The sequence below is a fragment of the Ochotona princeps genome, chromosome 15 (genome assembly GCF_030435755.1).
Source record: "Ochotona princeps isolate mOchPri1 chromosome 15, mOchPri1.hap1, whole genome shotgun sequence".
Taxonomy (NCBI): Eukaryota; Metazoa; Chordata; class Mammalia; order Lagomorpha; family Ochotonidae; genus Ochotona; species Ochotona princeps.
In genome coordinates, this window is record NC_080846.1 from 39,899,460 (window position 1) to 39,923,007 (window position 23,548).

Here is a 23,548-nt window from a genome sequence, read left to right on the forward strand (position 1 = left end):
CTTAGAAGGTATGCTGGAGGTGGAGTTATGCCTCCAGCTCTTCCTAGAAGTGCAAATCCAGTTAAATCAGCTCTTTTCTGCAAGGCAGCCTTTCTTGTCCAAATGATGACAAACACCTGAGCCTCTTACTGGGTGAAGTAGGAGCTCCCCCTGAGCGGTGATAGTGTGGCTATTAGCTGTAAGTACTGTTTTGCTAATTATGATTGAACCTCCAAAAGGGCCCAGTTCCTTTGGGATATTTCTTTGCATCTCAGAGACACCCTTGGAGTCCTGCCTGCCAGCTTGCCAGGGCTCCTTCCCCGGCCCTCCCAAGGACTGGCTGCCTTAACCACTGTAATCCCACCACCTCAGCCGGACGCTTAGACCAGGCTCCACCTTATGGCAGCTGCGTTTCTAATTTCCACCTACTCTTTGCCTTATACCTCACACCATCTGACACATAGAGGTGGGGGGGGGGGTCGTTTACTGGAAGCTGGGTACCACTTTGCATGCATAATTTAGGCCTTCAGAAAACCCAGATAACCCAGATACATTATCATCCCCTTTCACAGAAATTAAGGATGGGAACAGGACGTGAAGCTAGTCACTTGGCAGTGTGCTGTGGAAGCTACGTTCACTTGCACAGGTGGCTGGATGCTTTTGTTTGTTTTTCCGCAGCCTGGAGTGCTCTGTGGCACCTGCCGAGAGAGGGCCAAGGATGGAAAGCTAGGCTTACCTCCTGCTCCTGTAACACACCAGAGCGTTTCTGTGACTGTACACAGCTCTTCACTAGTTGGCCATTCGCTGAAGAAAGCTGCATACTCTTTACTCCTTAGAATATATCTTCCATTCTAATCCACATCCCAGCCACTGCTTCTCTAGTGTGGCAGTATAGCACATGGGGCTGAGACCCAAGGGGAAAGCCAGCCTGTCTGAGGGGTGGTGTCTTTATTCATCCATTCATCCTAGGTGCTGGCAATGCAGCAATGAATGAATGGAGTAACCTACTGCTAGGTTACTGTTAAGGAGAGGCAGTAAACAAATCACTATATGTCAGAAAGTGGTGCTAAGGACATTGAGAAAGTGTAAAATCGGAGCTACTTACACCTGCCCGGAAGGAACATGTGGATTCAAGACAGCCAGGATGACTCAGAAAGTGGGCTGAGCAGTTGAGAAACTGGTTAAGAAACCTACAGCCTGTACTGTAGTGGCTGGGAGGGTGTCAGCTGCAACTGTGGCTTCCTGCTGGTTGGAACCTTGGGAGACAATGTGTCATTAAATCTTGGTCATTCATCCCGAGTTCCTGGTGAACCAGCGAATAGCGGCATGCTACTTGCCTACTTATCCATCATCTGTCTCTCTTCTGCTTCTGATACATGTATATATGATACTCAAGGTGATTAAGAAAAAAAATGATCACTGCATAAAGGTGACTTGTTGGTGACCCAATCTGTAATCATCACTATCACAAGCCTTGTGGCCAGGCTCAACAGAAAAGCCCTTACAGGAACAAGGGTTCCAGTGTTGAAGAACGACAGGCTTCCCTAATACCCTAGGACTCAGTTCCCACTTTAATGATTAGGGACCACAGCAGGTGACTCTCCCATTGTCCTAAATGCAGAGAACCACATTCGCACGTTTAGTGTGTGTGTGTACACGTGTGTGCATACACGCACACCAGGGGAACCTCTGTGCCTGAATGCCTCCCAGAGTTCCCCTCCCCTTTCCTGAAAACTCCTTCACTATTGGCTCTAGAAATTTGGAAAACAGCGGTTTTTTTTCCCCCTGAATTTGAGGGTCCTTTGTGATTTACAAGATTCAAAAGGGCTAGCGTGATCTTTAATCTTCTTGGCATAATCTTCCTGAATATACTGACATTTATTAACACATCATGTGAAAATACTTGAACAGATTATTGTCAGATTAGGAGATGGGGTTTGGGAAGGCCAGCCTGAAAACGCAGACTTGTGTCCGATTGAAGAGTCACTTTTAGGGGCCCCAAGGAGGCCCTCTAAGTGAATCAGAGGACAGCAGAACCAAGTTCAGCTGCTGTTTAAAGACATGTTTGAAATAGTCTTGACTTAAAATGGCATGGGAACGTAAACATTAACCTTGAGATGTCCTTACAGGTGCCTTAAAAAAAATAGTGAGAAATTGTTTCTGCAAAACAGGAACTGAAAACCAAGGGGCTCCAGGGACTGACAGTAGGAACCACAGGTCCTCCCCTTGGTAGTGATGAACCCCGCACTCAGAAGACCAAAGAAAGTTTCAAAGGGCCCCCAGTGGAAATACCACAGGGCAGCCCAAACCCCAGCAAAGCTCCTGGGCAGCTTCAACGCTTTTCAGAGTTCCAGGCAGTTTGCCCTGAGGTAAGGAGCGGCCGGGTCCTATTGACTGGGAGTGCGTTAATGATTTACTCTAACAATGTGAGGGCGGGGGTGGGGAGTAGGGTACTAGGCGGCTAGGTTAGAACACCACCAAGAGGCCGCTGGGCAGCCTCCAAGGCAGGCCCATCTGGTGGGTGGTCAGAGTCGTCCTGTAAAGGAAATATGACTTGTGTACCTTGCTGGAATGATACAGTTGAAGGAAACTATGAACTATTGTGAAACCTCAGACCTTAGACAGTTGGGCTAAGCTTGAAAAGTTGTGGTCTTTGTTAGCTTTCTTGAGTTTTTCTTTCCCATTACCTGTCGAGACGCAGATTTACTTTCAGGATCCTAAGGTGGCTTTACCTGGAATGTTCTTCTGAAGCTAGTAGTCTCTAGTAGAGCAACTCATTTCAGGATAGCTATGTCAGTTAGTTTTCTCCTTTCGAATATTTTAGTTCTTTCCTCCCAGGAGGAAAACATTCATTGATTCTTCCCTCTTTTCCTTTATTTTCACAGAGTAGGAATGTAGAAGTATATTGCAGAGTATATATGTCAGAAGCTGTCAGGAAGTTGACATTTCTGCAGTATTACTGAACTCACTGACCTTTCTGAAAGACGCAATACATCTTTCCTTCCCCATCTTACTAATTCCAAACAAACATTCCAGAGCCTTAGTGCTGGTCTTCATTGGGCAAGTCTGGCTTGAGGTGCCTCCCAGGAAGACAAGGACCATGTGGGTGTATCTTCTCCAGGCCTGCTCGGTGAAGCACTGGGCATGGCGTCACAGGCGGGGCCGCGCTGCGTCTCCAAGCCACAGAGTGCCTGTACCTCTCAGGGTGGGCCACGATTCCTCCAGCGATTTCTCTCCCCATCTTGTGTCCCTCTACTTAGGCAGGTGTGAACAGTACAGTAAGCTGTTGTATAAAAAAAAAAAAAAACACACAACTAATTGTTTTTCTAAGTAGGGACTATTTCCTGCCAGCCTGTTGTTGACTTGGCCATTGCTGGAAATCACTGTTGCATCCACAATACAAGGAATGTCTTAGCTCAGTTTCTCAGACTTAAATTCACAGATCTCCCAAGAATACCTTATAGAACCCCATTTGATGAGTTCTAATAGTTCTCTATTGATATAACATGAAAGTAACAATATGATAGCTACAGTTTATTCTACACCAAAGTCTATACATATAAAATCTATCACAAAGGCCCTGTGAAACAGGTATACCTATACCATTAGCACAGTTGAACAGTGCACAGGCTTGGGCTCAAATATGAGTTAGTTATGCCAGACCCCAAACACTTCTGTTCCCCACCTAATCAGAGCAGCCCTCAAGCATGACTCCTTAGTCTGTGCTGAAATAACCTGTAACACAGTAGCAGCTTCCACATCATATGTTAAATTTTATCTTGATGGTCAAGACAGATCTGTAGTCAGACCAACCTGGGTTCTTAAGGAGGGTCACCTGCTTTCTAGCCATGTGACTGAGGGAAATCACTTAATCTCCCCATGCCTTAGTTTCCTTATCTGTAAAATGGAATCTTGTGTCACAGGGCTATTGCAATCAGTGAGTTGATTTGTAAGGGAATAGGAATGGTACTAAACCAGTACCTCACTAGTTTTTCTTAGTACACGCGCACACACACAGCTTCTAATAACTGTTTATTGCTGGGAAGGGATTATATTATGAAAAAAACACACTTTGTCAATTTAGTTCTCAGGAAGGGAAAAGCAACTCATTTGAAAACAATTATTTTTGAGAACAGAGTAAGTGCCTTTGTGACGCAAGCAGCCCAAAGAGATTGAGGTTTCTGAGTGTGTCAGGAGATCTGCCTAAACTGGAGCCCCAGGGAAATACTGACTGCATCACAGGGCTTCCTGGGCTGTTTAGAGTGGAGGCACTCCAAGCCCTCCATCACCCGTGACCCACAGGTGTTCCTGTGGACTGGCGAGGGCAGCTAGAACCCTGCTCGCCTGAGCCATCTACCCACTGTCTCCCAGGGCTCGGCGGCTGCTGTCGCTGACCAGAGCGCACATTTGAAATTTAGCTCCTGCAAAAAAATAAATCTGTCCCATGGGAATTTCCCTCCTCCCTTTGACTTGATGCCCAGCAGGAGCTTTTTACAGGGAAGTGGGATGGAAGACAGGAAGGGTCAGAGCTGGGGATGAAAGCTGAGCAAGAAACCCCACTGGGAAGCTCAGCCAGCCTTGAGTAAACAGGTAAATGTCCCGACTAGATATAGCCTTTGGTGTAAACCCATCAGGCTTTTCTGGATCCAGTAGCAGTTTTAGCTTCTTTACTCAGACTTGAACACTCTAAACCCTTGCTAGATCATATCCTTGCCTAACCAGTTTCCCAGGAGAGAAATCTTTATGATGGGTTTTCTCTATCCTTTTGCTAGATTGCTTCCATGGTAATTTACTTTTTAAGTAATTCACTATAGCTATTGCAGTACCATAAAGCTTTAGAGATAGCCAGTAACCTGTGACAGTCTTGAATGTGAATCAACTTGGTGACCTGAGGAAGTGTTTTCAATTTAGCATTGAAGATGTTTGAAATATATTTCTGCTGTTGAAACTGATGCACTTGTAGTGTGTGGTTGCTAGAGAAAGTGTGACAGGACTAATGAATCTTTGTATGCCTGAGCTCTAAGAAGCCAGGCAGCCACCTGAGTGTTAACACTGCAGCCTCCAGCCCTGGAAACTGCAGTCCTGCACCTATGAGGCCACGGAACATACTGCTTGGATTTTGGCACACCACTGTATTGGCAGCGGTAGGGTTTGGCAGAGGACGTAAGGCAGAAGGACCCTTCCCCAGCTGTATAGAGCTTGTAGAACTGAGCCTACATACTCAAACACTCTTTTTGCCTAGTGAAACTTTGCTGACATTTATAGTGAGAGAAAGGTGGGGTATGATGCAGACCTTCATCATAAATAAATGTGGGGCCTCTAGCCTATTGGAAAAATGTAGATGCCCAAGTTCCTTCTTCAGTAATTATGATTTACTTGACCCCAGGTGAATCCTAGATGTTGGGGATTTTCAGGAGCCCCGAGGAAATGTTTTTTGTGTGGCTGGGACTGAGAACTGCTGACCTAGGACTCAGCCATCAGTCCCTGGCCTGGATAAAGGTTTTCAATGAGCCTGAGTTAGCGCATCCCTGAAAGATCAGTGGGTCTTAAACAGCCACGAGGTATTAGTTCCCAGCCCACACCTGATTCATCCTGGGAGGGGTGCAGGAGACCTGGTTTAACCCACCAGCCCAGGGCAGCTTGTACATGTGGATCTCAGTTTGGGGAGCTCCAAGTTCCTCACCTGTCAACACTAGTGAACAAATACACAAGCTTTCTTGATGGTTAACTACAAGAATGGCTCAAACACTGGTACCTTCTGTCACAAAGACCAGGATTTCTGATGAGAAAAATGTAAAATTAAATATAACTGGTAGCAACTCTTGAGATGGTGAGCATTCTTTGTTGTTCTTTGTCTTTTTTTTTTTTTCAGGAGCTCAGAAATGGTAAGAAGATCTGCCTGGGGTTTACTTGAAGGATGCTGTCTCTTGAAAACAACATCAAGTTTTGGGGGTTTTGTTTGCTTGTTAAGACCCAAATGCATTTTTCTAAGAAGGAAATGTCTGCTGGGATATCTGAAAATGGGTAAAACTCTAGTTCTACCAAATAAATAAGTCTGACTGGAAATGTCAGCAACATGCCTAGAGAGCACGGATGTAGTCTACACAATAAATGTGGTCATTGTGGTATGAAGTGCCATGGGAATGAGAGGAGGAAATGCTTCATCTGCCATAGGGGTGGCACTCGGAAGCGTTCCAGAGAGGGCAATTCTGATGAGGCCCCCACGGGTACATGGATTTCTTTCTCCCCCAGCACAAGGGGATGGAAGGAAAAGTGAAGACAAAGATTAAGGCATGGAGGGATGGCCATGGAAGGCCGCCGGAGAGCAGGTGAGCCAAGAAGGGAAAGGTTTATAGCCAGGAGGAAATGAGTGTCAGACATCCATGCGAAGGAGTCTGGAATTTTTTCTTTAGGCAGCATGAGCAGCCATGAAGTAAATGTAAACAGGCATGTGGCAGTGATTTCAGAATGAAGTTCTGATAACAAAGAGGTGAGGGGGCTGGAGGGGAGAGGGAAGCTGGGGACAGGAAAACCAATTAGGAGACAGTTGCCATTGTCCAAGGAGATGATGCTGTGACACCACAAAGGTCCTCTTCCTAAAATAATATGCTAATCAACCTGCTGGGTTTTATCCCTCTTATTTCTAAGGCTAGAAAAACCACTTAGCCTTTCTGTGACTCAGAATCCTTTCCTATTAATAGAAGGTGACAAAATACTCATCTTCCCTCATTCAGGGAGGTACTGAGCGATGCTTGCAGTGGTAGCCGGGAAAGAGGGGGAACTGTTATTCTAAATGCCAATGGCATAATTCCTCTCTGGGGGAAAGAAACTGCCTTTACCCCTAACATTTAATTATAAAAGTTTCAAAACTACAGAAAAGTGTTGTCAAAACGTCAGAAGCACACTTTAGAAGGAAGCTGCTGCCCAAATTCCAATACTTACTACCCAGGAAGTGGCACTGCTCATCCAAGGGGCCAGTGAGTTCTGAATAAAGGCAGCACTGCAGCCTGTTTGGCCACAAGCACTGCACTGTACTGAGAGTCTATAAGGAGAGGTCCCTTTCCCCACTGTTTGCCATGACAGAGAAGTGTGCGAAATGTTACTCCTCGTGTGACCCCTGGTTCCTATTGCTGCAGTGGGGGACAGGGTGTCTTGTTCTAGCAGGTGTAATGCTTGCAGGTTGCACTTGTCCCGGCTTGTATCCTCACAGCATGGTGCAGCAGGTTGTATCTTTTCCAACTGCCCCCAGGGCTCCTTCCCACAAATAAGTTTCCATCTCTCCATCCTGTACCTCGGGATTCTGTCCTCTCTTTGGAAAACATCACCAGTGTCTATCACAGAATACGTGGAGGACTGAAACTGCTGTAAGTTTTGCCAGAGGGACTTTAATTTATAACTTTAGAAACATCCAGGCTCAATATATTTGCTGAGTTGGTGCCAAACTGTCTGAAGAATTAAAAGATAAGTCTCATGGAGACAAACAGGTAGAACTGTGACCTAAGAAAGAAATTACAAGGATAGCAGTCAGGGCTCTATTAGAACAGAATGTTCGGGGTCTAAAATGGAATCCTTCCAACCCCAGGATGCAATGATCGGAACTTACAGTAAAGAACTCTGAAGTATCTCATTTGATAGATGAAAATTGAACAGTTCCAGAGTGATATAACAAAAAGACATGTCAGGAACAAATACAGAGAAGATAATAAATGCGACTCTCTGAAGTACAGTGACATAACGATTGATTAGTTCTTTCAAATGAAAGTGTTTAGTGCAATTACTTGCTCACTGTTAACATGCATTTCTTGGGAAATGTATTGGGGAAATTTGTCACAGAGCAACTGAGAGATTGCAGCACTTAGAAGAATAAGTGTTTTTAAGCTTGAACACAAATTAGTTCTTACTTTAAGGACAGCTTAAATATCATGGCATCACGGCCTACATTTGCTTGTACTGTCACATGTGCCTATTAAATTCTTTACTGCATAGAGCGGAAGAAAAACACTTGGAAACTTGGTGTGCCAACGTGAAAAGGATCAGTTTTAAAGGGTGAGCAGTGACAAGTTCTCCATTCACTAATAACGTTGAGGACTACCATTTGATAATTCTAATTTCAGATCCAGTCTTTTTAATTTTTTTTTTTTTTTTTTTTCATTTGAAAGCTGGAGACAGAGATCAGTCAGAGATCTTCTATCTGCTGGAGTGATCCTGGATGCCTACAGCAGCCAGGGCTGGGCCATGCTGAAACCAGGAGTCCAGAACTCAATCCAAGTCTGTCATGCGGGTGGCAGGGACCCAATTACTTCAGTCATCACCTGGTGCCTCCTGGGGTGTTCCTTAGCAGGAAGCTGGAATTGGAAGTGGGGATGACACGCAAACCCAGGGCCTCTGAAACAGCATGCTGGCGTCCAAAGTAGCTGCTGTCAACCAATAGGCCTAACTCCTGCCCCTGATGGGAACTTTAATTGGTATTTATTAATGCCAAGCATCTTTTTGTACTTTTAAAGACTGTTGGGAGTTCTTTTCCAATAAACTATTTTGTCTTTTAGTCATCTTTTGGGTTGATCTTACTTTATTTTATTTTTGTTTTGTTTTTCTACCATAATATCAAGTTCACTATAGCCAGTGAACATATGTGCCATTAAACAATCATTAGTTTCCCACAGAAAAAGAAAGAGAGAGAGAAAGGGAGACAGCGGGGAGTGTGTGGGGGGGAGGCACTTAATCCTAAAGCACATTTAGAAACATAACTCAGTTCTGGCCGTGTGGCCAAGTTGGGGAGTGATTAAGCCGATGGGAGAACTTCTCTCTCCGTAAAATCCGCCTTTCAAATATAAATAAACCTTTAGAAAAAAACCCAAAACCCATAACTCATTGACACCTGACTTTCCCTTCTCAACTCCAGTTGTTATGAAAACCGTCCTTACCCCTTAGCTTGCTTTATGGTCAAAGAGTCCTGAGTTTTGTTTGTTTTATTTTAATTCCAGAGGACTTATTTGTCTTGAGTTTTTGGTTGCAGAGTTTCTGGGGAATTTGAACTCATTAAAACAGCAGTTTTACTGTACTCTTCTAACGTCACAGTTCCTGCCTTCTGCATGTCCAGAAGAGAAGAGGACTACTAAATACCTAAGCTTCTCCATGAGAAGATGGTATCTTGCCCAGTAAATGAAGAAGTGGAAACAGGGCCCAGGGCCAGGTGTGGTAGCCTAGTGGCTAAATCTTTGCCTTCCACAGGCTAGGATCCCATAGGGGTGCTGGTTCCTGTTCTGGCTGCTCCACTTCCCATCCAACACCCTGTATGGGGACTGAGAAAGCAGTAAAGAATGGCCCAAAGCCTTGGGACCCTGCACCTGCATGGAAGACCTGGAGAAGCTACTAGTTTCTGGGCTCAGCTCTGGCCATCGTGACCACTTGGAGTGAACCAGCGGATAAAAGATCTTCCTCTCTGTCTCTCCTTTTCTCAGTAAATCTGACCTTCCAATAAAAATAAATAAATCTTTTTTTAAAAAAGTGGAAAGAGTCCCTATACTTCTTGGTATGGTTATGATTTTAAGTGTATATGTATAATCCCATATATCACATTGCTCTGGGCAGCTGATGTTCCCTTAGCTGCTGATTGAAAAATACGTATCTTGGGGGCTGGTGCTGTCACGCAGTTGGCTAAGCCTCAGCCTGTGGCAGCAACATCCCATATGAGCACTGGTTTATGTCCCAGCTGCTCCACATCGCAGCCAGCTCCCTGCTACTGGCCTGGGAGACAGCACAAATTGGCCTGACTCCTTGGGCCCCTGCACCCACATGGAAGACCTAAAAGAAGCTGGGACTCCTGATTTGGATAGTCCCAGCTTCAGCTTTTGTGACCATCTGGAGAATGAACCAGCAGATGGAAGATATCCCTCTAATTTCTCTCTCTCTCTAATTCTGCCTTTTAAATAAAGATAAAACATCTTTTTTAAAAAAAAAAAAAGATTTACGTTTTTATTTTTATTGAAAAGTCAGATACACAGAGAGAGGAGAGACAAAGGAAGATCTTCCATCCGTCGATTCACTTCCCAAGTGGTCGCAATGGCCAGAGCTGAACGAATCCAAAGCCAGGAACCAGGAGCCTACCCCGGGTCCCCCATGTGGGTGCAGGGTCCCAAGGCTTTGGGCTGTCCTCGACTGCTTTCCTAGGCCACAAGCAGGGAGTTGGATGGGGAGGGGTTGTTGAGATTATAACCCGCACCCATATGGGATCCAGTGCGTGCAAGGCAAGGACCTTAGCCACAAGGGTATTGTGCTGGGCCCTCAAATGAAAATAAAACATATCTTAAAAAAAGATACTTACACAAAATAGAAGATCCAAAATTCAAAGGAATTTGAAAGTTGGTGGAGTCAGCTTTTTCTCCGATGTATACCCAAAATTCAATGAAAGTTAAATGGATGGTAAGGACACAAGAAGACAGCAAGAAATAGCAAGGCAGAAATCAGGAAGTAAGTATCCATAGGCAGTGTGTATATAAGAGGAGGATAACCACAAAGATAAAAAGATGGAAAGGAGGTGGTATGATGTTACATACCTATAAGTAGGATATCGATGTGAATTTCATAATTTCTTCATAATACCCATTTCCATGAGTTTTTTTCAAGATCTCATATTCATGGATTTCAAAAATTTTTTCATGTCAAATTAAACTTTTAACTCTGTTTTTCATGAACTTTTTGAAGCACCTTGGTATAAAGTTACTATGCCATATGGGCAAAAGCAACCAATCTAAGAAAATACCTTCCATAAGAAAGATGAGATCTAGAGACCAGATTCTCAATGCAGAGACCCCGCACTGGGGTAACTCTAGTCATGTTGAATGGGAATCAGTAAGACTCCATTCATTCTTACAAGAAAAAAACAGGGATCAGCATCTGGAGCAGCAGCTAAGACAACACCATGCAGCCTGGATCCTGATCAGGGTACTTAGGGTTAACATCCGTTCTTTGCTCCTTATTCCAGCTTCCTGATGCTGTGCTCTCTGGGAAGTTACAATGATGGCCCAGCTACCCAATGGAGAGATTTGGATCGAGTTCCCAGTCCCAGCTACTGAAGGTATTTAGGTATTTAGTGGTTGAGAGCAAACTCTCTCACTCTCCATTTTTTTTTTAAATGAGAAAATAGGGTAGCATGTTAAAATAAGCCTCCGCGAGCACTGGATCCCATATGGGTACCAGTTTGAGTCCTGGATGCTCCACCTTGAAAAGCAGCAAAAGGTGGCTCACAAGCCTGAGCCCCTGTATCCATGTGGGCAACAGCAAAGAAGCTCCTGGCTCCTGGCTTTGAACTGGCTCAGCCTCGGCCACTGCTAGCTAGTTGGGGGATGAGGCAGCAGATGGAAGATCTTTCTTTCTGCCCTTCTCTCTGTGTGACTCTGCCTTTCAAATAAGTAAGTAAGTAAGTAAATAAATAATATTTATAAGAAGAAACTAGGCTGTAACAGGAGACCAATGAAACAGGATATCTAACATGGGAAGGGGATTTCTTTTCTTTTTTTTGTCTTTGTCACATGCCTTGGAAAAAAAACCTGAGGCAAAATTTACTTGTTAAGACTATGCTGAAAGGTACAATCTTAGGGCTATAAAAAAGAAGAATAAAGAGGTGACGCAGAGAAGAAGGGAATGTGATACCAGGTGGCATGTCAAGGGATTGGCCCATAAGGTGACAAAGATACAGAACCAGATGCATAATCCTACAGGTCACCTTGAAGCAATTCATCCCGGAAGGGCAGAAGGAAGAGGTAGGGGAGAAATGTGGGGCTTATCTTCCTTGATTCAAGATTTAACTCATCTGTACTTTGGGTTATTACTCAGACATTTAAGAGTGCTTTAGAAGGAACTGGAATCCATGTCTCAGTAAACGACTGGACAAGTGGGAAAAGAGCAGGCACAAGGCATCAGATACATGTGTGCCCAGGTCCTGCGGTCTCTGAGGTTCCTGCTGCAGCAGGGGAGCTGCATTCTCACCAAGGCCTCAGACGCCCAAGATGCTGAGATACTAGGCCTTATATGTCCGCTGGAGAAGAGATAAAGCCTTGAGGGCTCAGGTGGAGCCAAGAATGTTGAGAGCCAGGCATACTGGTGTGGTACAGTCGTACCTTAAAGTTATGAAAGATAGGGGCAGATGGTTGGCACAGAGCTTACGTCACTGCTTCAGTCACAGCTGAATCCCATATCTGCATCCCCTACGTTCAAGTTCCAGCTCCACTTCCAGGGCAGCTAGCAGCTAACGCGCAGGCTGGAAGCGGGAGGTGACGGCTGAAGCGGCTGTGTTGCTGACATCCGTGGGTGACCTGGATTGATTCTGGGCCCCCAGCTTTGTTTGGCCTAGTGCTAGCTACTGTGGGCATCTTAGAAGTGCACCAGTGAATACAAGGTCTCTCTTTTTCTGCTGCCTTTCAAATAGGTAGATAAGTATTTTCAAATGATTAAAAATTGTAAAGACCTTTATGTCCCAAGAATGAGTACTTTTGTGGAGATTAATATCAAAGATTTTCAGGTAACAGTTATCAAATCCTTATGATCACGGGAGTTGAAACGATATGAACAAGATTTGGGTTTGCTGAAAAAGTTTTATCATTATTGAGATTGGTTTGTGGATATTTCCTCACATTTAATCAGATGTTTATTATTAAAGATGAACTTTTAGAGGAGTTTTCATTAAGAGAAAATGCTCTGAACTGCAGTGCTTTGTTTTCAGGTGACATAAAATAATGTGTGCCAGCACATGTATTCCAACTTCTAAATGCAAATTGTACTAAATTACCTATTGCACTTTGCGGGGGGAGGGGTGAGAAGGAGGTGGAGATGAAAAACACAACTTTCTGCATATTCATGTGCTGTTGTATGATTTGGAGGGCAGATGGTGGCAATGGAAGTAAGAAAAAAGTCAAAGAGGATCTGTCGATAAAACAAGCTACATGTCTCTAAAAATAAAATAGTAACAAATACTTATGCTAGCATATACTTCAGATGACACTTGGAAATTTACATGAAGTAACAGAAGGGCTGAATGAAGCTTTCTTGGAGTCATGTTTCAAGCCTCATGTGCTCTTGAATTTCAGAAAGTTGTTTCAGTTACTTGAATGAAAATGAGCACAGTTAGTGCCATTTCCCCATCCATAACAGCAGGAAGTGAATTTTGGGAAGTGACACAGGAGTACTTGTCCCTGAGACCGCGCGCATCTTCATGTCCTTTCTACACCCCCGCCCCTCCACAAGCCCCAGCAAGAACAATTTGTGTTTTCCGGTTGATCCGTGTTTTCACCTGAATGGGCAGTCTCTCTCCCTCCTCCAACTTCCTTCCAGGTATCTGCCAGTCCCACATGAGGTCAGCAGGCCTGCACTGTGTCCCTCCTTCATATCCCTCCGGAAAAATGAAACAACACAAGACATTCTGTTGCCACTGACTGAGAGTAGTTTATCATCATCTATTTACGTCTGCTGTCAGAACTTGAAGGAGAGGGTAAAGAGTCCAACTTGGACTCCGGATTGCAGTTTCAATGTCTGAGTAGAATCCAAGTGGATGTGGATTTACATGTTCGTACCTGAACCCAGGTGCAGCCCCCAGCCTGGAATGAACAGACATTTCCAAAAGACTTGTTTTCAGAGGGTGGTGGAAGGAACAACAGACACAGCTAGCTGTGTGCCCACACACTCAACCATCTGCCGTTCCAAGCACATGTCATCTCCCATCCTCCCTCCCACCCCACACTGTTTCCTGGGAATGATTCATCTATTATTTCTCTCCTTGTTCAAAGATAACTGTGTAGGCATTTAAGGAGGGGAAAGTCATTAAGAAAAGTGGAATCTGGAGTGATTAGGATGAAGTAAAGCAGATTAAACAGTCTGGAATTTCACAAAGTAAACAGTGCAGAGTGCCCACTGGGCCCTTGTCTCTCTTCACTGGTGCATCATGTCAACAGGTTTGCACTCATTATGAACAGATCAACCAAAAGGGCTGCGTGTCTGCTCTGAGCACACAGCTGCTCCAGCCGAAGGGCGGCAAGGGAGACAACTCTAGCATTTTCCTACTGGAGCCCTGGCTCTGCCCACCGTCATAGATGGTTCCTGGTCTCTTTAGTGCTGCCAGGGGGTTCATGCCCATGAAAGAGGGTGGGGTCTCTGTGACATCTTCCAATAAGCAGACCAAAAAGCTGCCACTAAAGCAGTCCTTTTCTAGGAGATCTTTATTAATACAGAGGGTGGTGGTGGCCCGCCCTGTCCCAGTGCTAAGGGATTAGGGTGGCTGTGGGCTGTGTGGGAAGCATGGGAGCACACGCACCGAGGGGTGCTTGCTAGATACCTGTTGAGTTGCATCAAATACTGGATTTGTGTCCAGTGTCTGGGACATTAGGTCACTTACTAACAGTAGGGAAGCCTGAGTTCCTGTCCAGTTCTGCTCTAACTTCCAGCTTCCTGCTCATGTGCATTAGAGGGGGCAGGGGTGATAGCTCAAGCAGGCAGGTCCCTGCCGTGCCATGGGCGTCCTAGATTGAGTTCCCAGCTCCTGGCTCTGGATTGGCCCAGCTGTGAACTGGCAGATGAGAAATCTCTGTATCTCTGCCTCTTGATTAAATACCATACAATTTAACAAGTTACAAAATCTTACCAAACCTGTGGATCCTCATGTGGGAGCCTGGTTATATTAGCTAGCAAGATAAGGACACCCACCTCACAGAGTGGCACGGGGCTAAAGATCAGGTATGTAAAATACTTCTGTGATTCTCCGGTAGGCAAGTGTCAGGTAAATACTTTAAATACTTAGCATTCATGATTTCATTTTAATTTCTGCCACATTCCATACCCAAATTTCAAGGGAGAATTGGGGCCCTTCTGGTCCATTCTAGTTTGAGCCCCATTGGCGGAAGAAAGGCAAACTTCATGAAGGAATTGGCAGTGAGACTGTACGGCATATTCTCTCCTATTGGTCCAGGACCCAGGGGAAGTGGGAAGGGGGAGCTAGCAGAGCCCCGGGACTCTCCACCCCAACACACAGCCACTGTATCTCCTGTGGCATGTGAAGGGCTCAAGGAGCCAGGGATCCTACCAATGAACAATCCCAGATCACTTAATAAAAGTTCTAGCATTGATATCTTCTTTCTCATCTGCAAAATGAGTGTTGTGAAGTTGAAATAAGAACATCTACTGAGCTCTGAGCTTCAGACAGTCAAAACATACATGGTAGCTGCTGTTCATATTTTGCATTCCATTCAGATACTTAGCATCAATTGATCTACTTATTACACTTGATCTTAGCCAAAAGACTGAGAAGCGATGATTCATCTATTTATTGACTGATTTTTTTTTTTAAGATTTATTTTTATTGGAAAGTCAGATATACAGAAAGGAGGAGAGACATAGAGGGAGATCTTTCGTCCATTGATTTACTCCTCAAGTGGCCACAATTGTTGGAGCTGCACTGATCTGAAGCCAGCAGCCAGGAGCCTCCCCTGGGTCTCCCACGTAGCTGTAGGATCCCAAGGCTTTGGGCTGTCCTTGACTGCTGTCCCAGGCCACATGCACGGAGCTGGATGGAAGCGAGGCTGCCAGGATTAGAACCAAGGACTTTAGTGGCTAGGCAGGGACTTTAGTGGCTAGGCAGGGACTTTAGTGGCTAGGCAAGGACTTTAGTGGCTAGGCTACTGCTCTGGACCCGATGGTTTTTAATTTAATGGGAGTTTCATTCACCTATTTGTCATCTTATCAAAATTAAATTCTATGCTGGCACCATGCTTGGCTCTGGAAGTGCCAAGGCTCATTGGGCATGAAACACGAAGACTAGGCAAGAAGAGAGACGTATGAAGACAAACAGTGTAAGACAAGGGGTAACAAGTGTTAAAGAGATTGTGTAGGAAGCATTTCTGAAACCAAAATGAAAAGACGCTTTTTGAACTAGATCCTGAAGGATAAGTTGGCTGTGGTTTAGGCTGGGGAATTCCAGGTAACCAAAAACAGCTTGCAGACAGGGGTCAAAGACATTGTGGAGGGGGGAAAAACCCAAAAATCCAGGGCCGGGAATCAGCAGGGATTCAGCCATTCTGCCTGGAGCTTTCTCCTGAATTCAGGCTCAACCTCTGCTGAGGCCAGCGAGACCCACCTGCAGCTCAGCCTTACTGCAGGCGCTGGGCCCACGCTTGTTCTCAGTGAGAGGAAATACAAGTAGCTCATGTAATTCAGTACTGGGTCAGGCAGACTGTGGGCCGTTCTGAGCTCTGCTGCTAGCTGTGAGTTTTCCACTTGATTCCCCTCAAAGGCTCGACCATCTATTCCAGTTCATTAGTTGGGTTTGTGCCTTGTTGCCTCTGCATTCTGTCTCAGCTTTCTCTAACACTGAGATCCAGTCCTTCCCTGGATTGTGTGTCCCTCTGGGAACTGTCCCTCTGGGCTGGTTGGTCCAACCGATGACACTGCTAGCTGGATTGCTCCCTGGGGCCCCTCTCCAGGTTGAACGTAGTCCGATGACCTCTTATAAAAAGTCCCCAGTGGAAAACATATGGCTGAGCTCCCTCCATTGCTGCCTAAACAGAAATGCTCATCTCTAGTCTGTTTCAGCTGCCTGACCAATCTGTGTAGCCAAGTCTGGTTGGACTCATCAGTGATTGCATTTCTAAATTCCATTCTGAATATTGTTAATGAAAACCTTGGCATTGAAAGCAACACCAAGCATATGCTCTTTAGGATACAGGTTATGCCATCTGTTTGGTAAATTCCTCCCAAGCATTTGTACTTAAGAGGTTGCCTGAAAACAGTCACAGAAAAGTAGATGAAAAGATCATTTGTTTTGGTGCACCAAGGAATTGAAATCCATGCATGCAAGAGGTCTCCAAATTTTTATTAAAATGAATTCATGAAAAATCATTCATGAATTTCAAATCTGTTTCTAAATCAAAATAAACTTATCTAGGGCAAGCAGACATTTAGCCTAGAAGTTAAAATGCCAACATTCTACTGTGGAAGACCTGAATTTAATCGGTTCCTGACCCCAGCTTTCACACAAATGCAAACCCTAGGAGGTAGTGGTGATGGCTCAAGTCATCGGATTCCTGCCTCCCATGTTGGAGACTTGAATGGTGTCCCAGCATCTGTATCTAGTCCCTAGACCAGTCATGGCTGTGGGGCCAGTGAGCCAGGACAGAGGATCTCTGCATCTGTTTCTCTCTTTCTGTCTCTTTGTGTGAGTCAAATTTATTTTCTCCTTCAGTTTTCCATGAACTTTCATGAATGTTAATATTTACTTAAGTTTCATCTTGCTTGTTGATTTTCTTCTACTTGAGAGGCAAAACAAAAGATAGACAGCTGATAGAGAAAAAGAGAGAGATCTTCCATCCACTGGTTCACTCCCCAATGCCTGCAGCAACCAGGGTTGTGCTAGGCAAAGTCCAGGATCCCACAAGGGCAGAAGGGGCCTGAGTACTCATACCATCATCTACTACATCCCAGGAGACATTATTATTGGGAAGTTGGATTAGAAAGAGAGTAGCTTGGACCAGAACTGGTACTCTGATATGGCATGGGGTAGTCTAACATACTGTATCATACCACCAGTGCTTTCCATGAACTATTTTTTTTTAAGATTTATTTTGTTTTTATTGCAAAGGCAGATCTATAGAGAGAAGGAGATGCAGACAGAAAAATCTTCCATCTGCTGGTTAACTCCCCAAGTGGCCATAATGGTTGGAGTTGAGCCAATCTGAAGCCAGGAGCCAGGAGCTTCTTTTGGGTTTCCCAAGTGAGTACAGGGTCCCAAGGTTTTGGGGCATCCTCTGATGCTTTCCCAGGCCACAAGCAGGTTGCTGGATGTGAAGTGGAACAGCCAAGACATAAACCAGGGCCCATATGGAATCCCAGCACATTCAAGGTGAGGATTTAACCACTAGGCTATTGTGCAGTGCCCTCTAGCAACTTTTCGAAGTCCCTTCATTGAAAAGGCATTCAATAAAAGGTTACCATTGAGCTTCATTGTGGTGGACCACAGGCCTGGGTGTGGCAATGAGCATTGTATGGCATGTGTCACGTTCCTTAGCATTGCACAGGGAATCAGGACAGAAGTCATATGGTACCAGCCACAACTTCTAAAAAACAGACTTAGGAATAAAGTAACAAGAGGAAATGAGGGTGAGGACATTTGGAAATTTGAGAACCCATATTCTCTGTGTTATTGTTTTTCCTTTTTCAACCTGTTTTACTGCTAGCCCATCTGGCTGCCTTATTAATGAAAACAGCAGTATCTTCTAAAACTCTCATTTGAGGCAACAGTACTTGCCCTCCCCCCAAAAAATAATCACAGAAAGAACTTCCAGATTTGATGTACCATGCTTCATCTTTTTTTTCTTCGAAAAAAAAAAAAATCCCAACTGGAAAGTGTTTCAGAGAGAGTATGTGCATAGAAATATTCAGTGAGTCATGCCTGGCGTTGTAGGTCTATTCCGGTGCGTGGGGTTTCCAGAACAATTACATAAGTGTTAGCAGAGCCAGGAACTTTTGACATTTGTGGCAACTTAATGGAGTTCCTTTCATCATTGAAAATATCCTAATTGTTGTTTCCTTAAATTTAAAATGCATAAAACTGATGAAGCAGTATAAATCGATTTTGAAGTGTTTCTCTCAGGTATGCTCCATTGGCAAAGACACTGAACAAAGTTTATTGGAAGTGATCAGGTGGCAACAGATACAGCGATCCGATAATTCAGCAAAATTGGTTTGAGAACATGAGTGATAAGTGAGACAGTCCTGCTGCTTTTCCTCCAACCACCCATCAAGAGCACTCTTAGAACCTGCAGGCCCACAGCACATTACTACCAGCTCAACCTTCTGTCTGAGTTAGCCAGCACCATGGTCTGGGCAAATCTGAGATTCCAAAAGCCATTAAGACACACCCATCCCTTGCATTTATCTTTCAAGAAGACCACACAGAAGATCACTCAGGAAATAATAATGTGATATTTCAAAGTACCACTAATGCATTGATTAAATATTTTCCTTTAAGTTTCCAAGGTTCCAAGATGTCTTTCAACTAGGAAAAGACCCACCAAATCATTTGTCCCATTCACTTCTTCTATCTCAACAGTGAGATTCCCAAATCCAGGATTTTGGGGTGTTTTGGTTTGTATTCTTGCAGATGCTTGTTTGGCATCTAACAATATTGCTCCTGGCTTATTTTTCTGTAGGTAAGGAGCATAGCTATGGGTGTTATTGTGTTTATTGGTTCAAAATACATGGTACAAAGGACAGAGTGACTGACTCCCAGGAGCTGATGTCAGCTCCGCTCTGCCTGCTCTCTTTGAAGGCAAAACATTCCATTAACTCTGCATACCCAGGTGTGCTGTTAGATTCTTTCCACATGACCACAGATACCTGAACGCTTTTCCTCTTTAGCATAAGGCACTCTGGGAATTCCTATGCAGAAGCTGTAGTGAGGCTGTGTGAACTATGTGGGCTGTGCTCACATAACGATCATGGAAGTGGATCATGAACTTACTAAGTGTGCCTGTGACACACAGTCATCATTAGAACATGCTTGTTTATGTTGGAGTGTTGCACACTATCCAGGATGATTTCCAGGAATCTACTGGAACATGTACCCATGGGCTCTAGGAGACAAAATGAAAACAGTCATTAGGTGACCCTGCCAAGTTTCTGAAGATAATGGAGATAATTTTTTAAGAGGAAGTGATGTATATATCCCAGGGCCGGGAAGGTGGAGGTGGAGGAAGGCAATCTAAGCAAGTCAGAAAGTGTTGTCAAAACCCAGGCCAAGTCACAACATACCTTCCAGACAACAGTAATGAGGTCGGGAGAGTGCTCCTATTCTGTTTCACGTATAAAGTCATCTTGCTTGTGCATATTCCTGGTTTTCTATGTCCAGTACTCCAGCTCACCTGGCTCTCCATCTTCCAATTCGATACCCATTCTCCCTTCTCCATTTCTCCACCATCGAGTTCAGGAAGTTGCTAGCACTTGTCAACAACAGCCACTCCTTTGCTTCTTTTAGTTTCTCTCCCAACAACCTGTATCTCACCAGGGGAGATTTTATACTTATTCTGCTGTCTAATGAGATTTTATTAGGAGGACTTCTATCAGCTCTCATGAAAGCTCAGAAGAGAAACAGATAAAAATTGGTAAAGCAGAGAGACAGATTAGATCAAGAAGCCATTGTCTGGGCTCTGTTCCAGAAATAGAATGACCTTCTACCATTTCCCATTTTTATATTATATTTCTTCACTCTAGCTTGGTGAGCTGCCTAATTTTTTTTTTGTGTGTGTGTGAATGAAGGTTTGGGAGATTTATTTAATTTTAAGAGATTAAAATTAAATCTCTTAAATTTAAAAAAAAATTAAAAAAATTTTTTTTTAATTTAAGAGATTTATTTAATTTTATTGGAAAGGCAGATCTATAGAGAGGAGTTGCAAAGAGAAAGATCTTCCATCTGCTGATTCACTCCGCAAGTGGTCGCAATGGCCAGAGCTGAGCTGATCTGAAGTCAGGAGCCAGGAGTTTCTTCTGGATTTCCCACGTGAGTGCAGGGTTCCAAGGCTTTGGGGGCATCCTCTGATGCTTTCCCAGGCCACAAGCAGGGAGCTGGGAGGAAGTGAAGCAGCTGGGATATGAACTGGCATTGAGGCTCTTAGATTTAACAACCTTACCAGACTATCATTCAGAAAAAAAAGAAAATCACTGTGGAATGGTGAGTGTATTATCAAAAATTAGCATGAGCTCCTGACATGTTGAGAAGAGATATCTAAGAGCAGTAGACAGTGCATTTTATTTCATTTATTCCAATAGTTTGTAAATTTGTCATTCTTTATCAAAATACATTGAAACTCTGAAGGCAGGCCTTCCAAGAACTTTGGAAGGTGATGTCTTATTCATATCTGTATGCCTGGCTTTTCACAGATACTCATGGACATATGCAACAAGCACTCGTTATATGAAGGCATGATTCAATGTCCCTGTAAGTAAAATCTTTGCTTTAGCTAGTCTGTAAACTTTAAAATGACTTCACAGCATTCCTGCCTTAGCCTTTGGTGATCCTTCTTCCTGGTCTAGAATTGGACACTGAGCTCAGCAGGAGTCCTCTCAGAAACACAGGGAGAAAGCCAAGAGACTGCATGTCAGACACAAGAACTCCCTTTCTGCTATAGAGCATCCATTTCTTCCAGCAGAAATGTGACTTTCAGGGACTCCTAGCATGCATTCATTTTTTAAGCGCTTAGCAGCTTGTCTTTTGAGCAGGGAACAAACAAAGTTCTCATCAATTGGTCCACTCCCCAAATGCCTGGAACAGGGCTGAAACCAGGAGTCAGGAATGCAATCCAAATCCCCATGGGGGTGGTTGGAATCTAATCACTCAAGCCATCCCAAGATCTGCATCAGCAAAACTTGGAGCTAGAGTCACGTATTGAGCCCAGTCCTTCCCACATGGGTATCTTAACCGTTGGGCCAAACACTTGCCCCAGTGCTTAGTGGTTCTTAGTGGTTCTTTTCTTTGAAAAAAAAAAAAAAAAAAAAAAAAAAAGCATTTGTTCGTTTACTTGAGAGAAAAAGAAAAAGAAATCTTCTATCCACTGGTTCACTTCTCATATGCCCTGGTAGTTGGGGCTGGGTCGGGCCTAAGTCAGGAGCAGTCACTCCGGTGGGTCTCCTGCATAGGTGGCAAATGCCCAAGTATATGGCCATTATTTGTCTCCTAGGTACATTCAAGGGAAGCTGGATTGGAAGCGGATATAGTATTTGAGGCAGGTTCTCCATTTTGGGCTGTAGTATCTGAAATGTCAGCTTAACTTACTCTGCCACAACACCCACCCTCTCTAACCATCTTATCTGGCATGATACAATAGAATGTGTTTTGATATAAGATAGTTGTGGATTCCAGTATGAACCTATCAATTACTGCTTTTTTGATCCTTTTCTTTTTTAACCTCTCTGGATCTTGTGATAGACAAATATCCATGAAAGGAACTACATGTACAAAGGAAACAATGTATATAAAGACACTTGTCATCGTGCTTGGTAGGTGACAAGTGTCAAATGAATGTTAGCTCCATTCTGCTTTGGTAGCTTATAGTGACTGAAGCCTGGGTGGAGTTTAGTATGAGCAGAGGTTACCAGAACTGAAAGGAAAAATGCCACAGGCAGAAACTGTGTTGTGAGAACAAAAGTCTGCTAAGGCATTCTGCGTGCAAGGCACCAGTTGGCCAAAGCGGAAGCCAGCAGAGGCAGGTGTTGGTCTTAAGATAACAGGTTCAAATGTCGAAGGCCATTAGAAAAAGACAGCCAGAGAAGGAGAGACAGGCAACCGCCAGGTGTCTGAGAAAGGAAGCTGCCAGATAATAATGCTGTGTTGATAAGGTCCATAGTTGGCAGGGCCAGAGCCTCCGGCAGCACATGTTCCTAAGGTACCTGGTTACGTGTTCTGCTCGCCTCCTCTCTGGGCATGTGATGATCCACCTTAGGACCTCCTAGCTGTGACAGTGATTCAACAACAACAACAAAAACCCACAGGTGAATTAAGTTAACATGAAATACAGTGCCTCAAATGAATAAAAGCCACTGGTACAGGCACTGAATTGTTCCTCTCCCTCTAAAAGGAACCCTTTGGTGGTCACTTTCAAAAACTTCTTGTACCTTTCTTTTCTTGTCACGTATTGCCCCCTGTTCAAACCCTGGTTCACACTAGGATGGCTGCAGCAAGACAGAGAAAGCAGATGCAACAGAGTGAGCTATTCTCGCATGAATGAAAGTCAACTATTAACAACTTATTGACCACAGAAAACATACCGAAGTTTTTAAAGTTAAAAAAAAAAGAGAGAAAGAAAAGAAATCTGTAAGCAAGAAACAAAACCATACATTTTCTAAAACAGTGACATGGTCAGATATTTCCCAGACTGCATTATGCAGAAGGATGGTGTTCGATTGGAAGAGATTTCTTCTCTAACAAGTGTTGTTTTGCTCTGTTGTAGGACATGTTTTGATGAACTCCCAAGTACATTCCAGGTGGTTAATTTGTATCCCCATTAGGAGTCTCTTGTGTAAAAATCAGGGACAGAACATATGCAGAATGAGATGAACTCACTACCTCTGGCATATGCATAGGGGTCCTGCCCAACAACTTCCTTCCACTCTCACCACATTTTCTTTTTGCTTGTATGATCAATAAAATGGTAAGTTAAATTGCTATGTGATATGATTTTAAAAGTTTAGAGAGGTCAGTTTCCTAAAAGAATTAAAGAAACATTAGGGGCTATTAATATATCATTGATTTCCCTTCACATTTGAAAAAACTCCACAAAGAGAATGGAGGGTATTGCAGAGGACATACAGTTGGGTTCTATCTAATGAAACCCCCAAGTGTCCTGTCCTGGGGAGGGCTGACTCCAACTCCACAGTTCACGAGGACGGTCTGGCCCCCATTCTCCCTACCACAATGTCATTCTTTTACCAAGTTGCCCCCTTGTCCAATAGTCTAAGCTGTTCATGCATCCATACGTGTTCTGGGTAGGATGTGCGGGGCCATCCTGGTGTGGAAATGCTTGGCACACTTGTTCAT

General features: G+C 44.1%; 1 protein-coding gene across 3 annotated transcripts in view; it reads right to left on the bottom strand.

The window, feature by feature from the left end:
* Positions 1-23,548, bottom strand: part of POC1B (POC1 centriolar protein B) — a 164,625-nt gene that overhangs the window by 3,894 nt on the left and 137,183 nt on the right. The window contains exon 11 of one of the 3 annotated variants that reach the window (XM_058673561.1): positions 6,197-7,476. The exons of the other annotated variants lie outside the window; for them this stretch is intronic. Within the exon in view, the coding sequence (XP_058529544.1) occupies positions 7,378-7,476 (99 nt within the window). The 3' untranslated portion in view covers positions 6,197-7,377. Of the gene's footprint in view, positions 1-6,196; positions 7,477-23,548 lie in introns of those variants that run through there. 3 annotated transcript variants of the gene reach the window in all.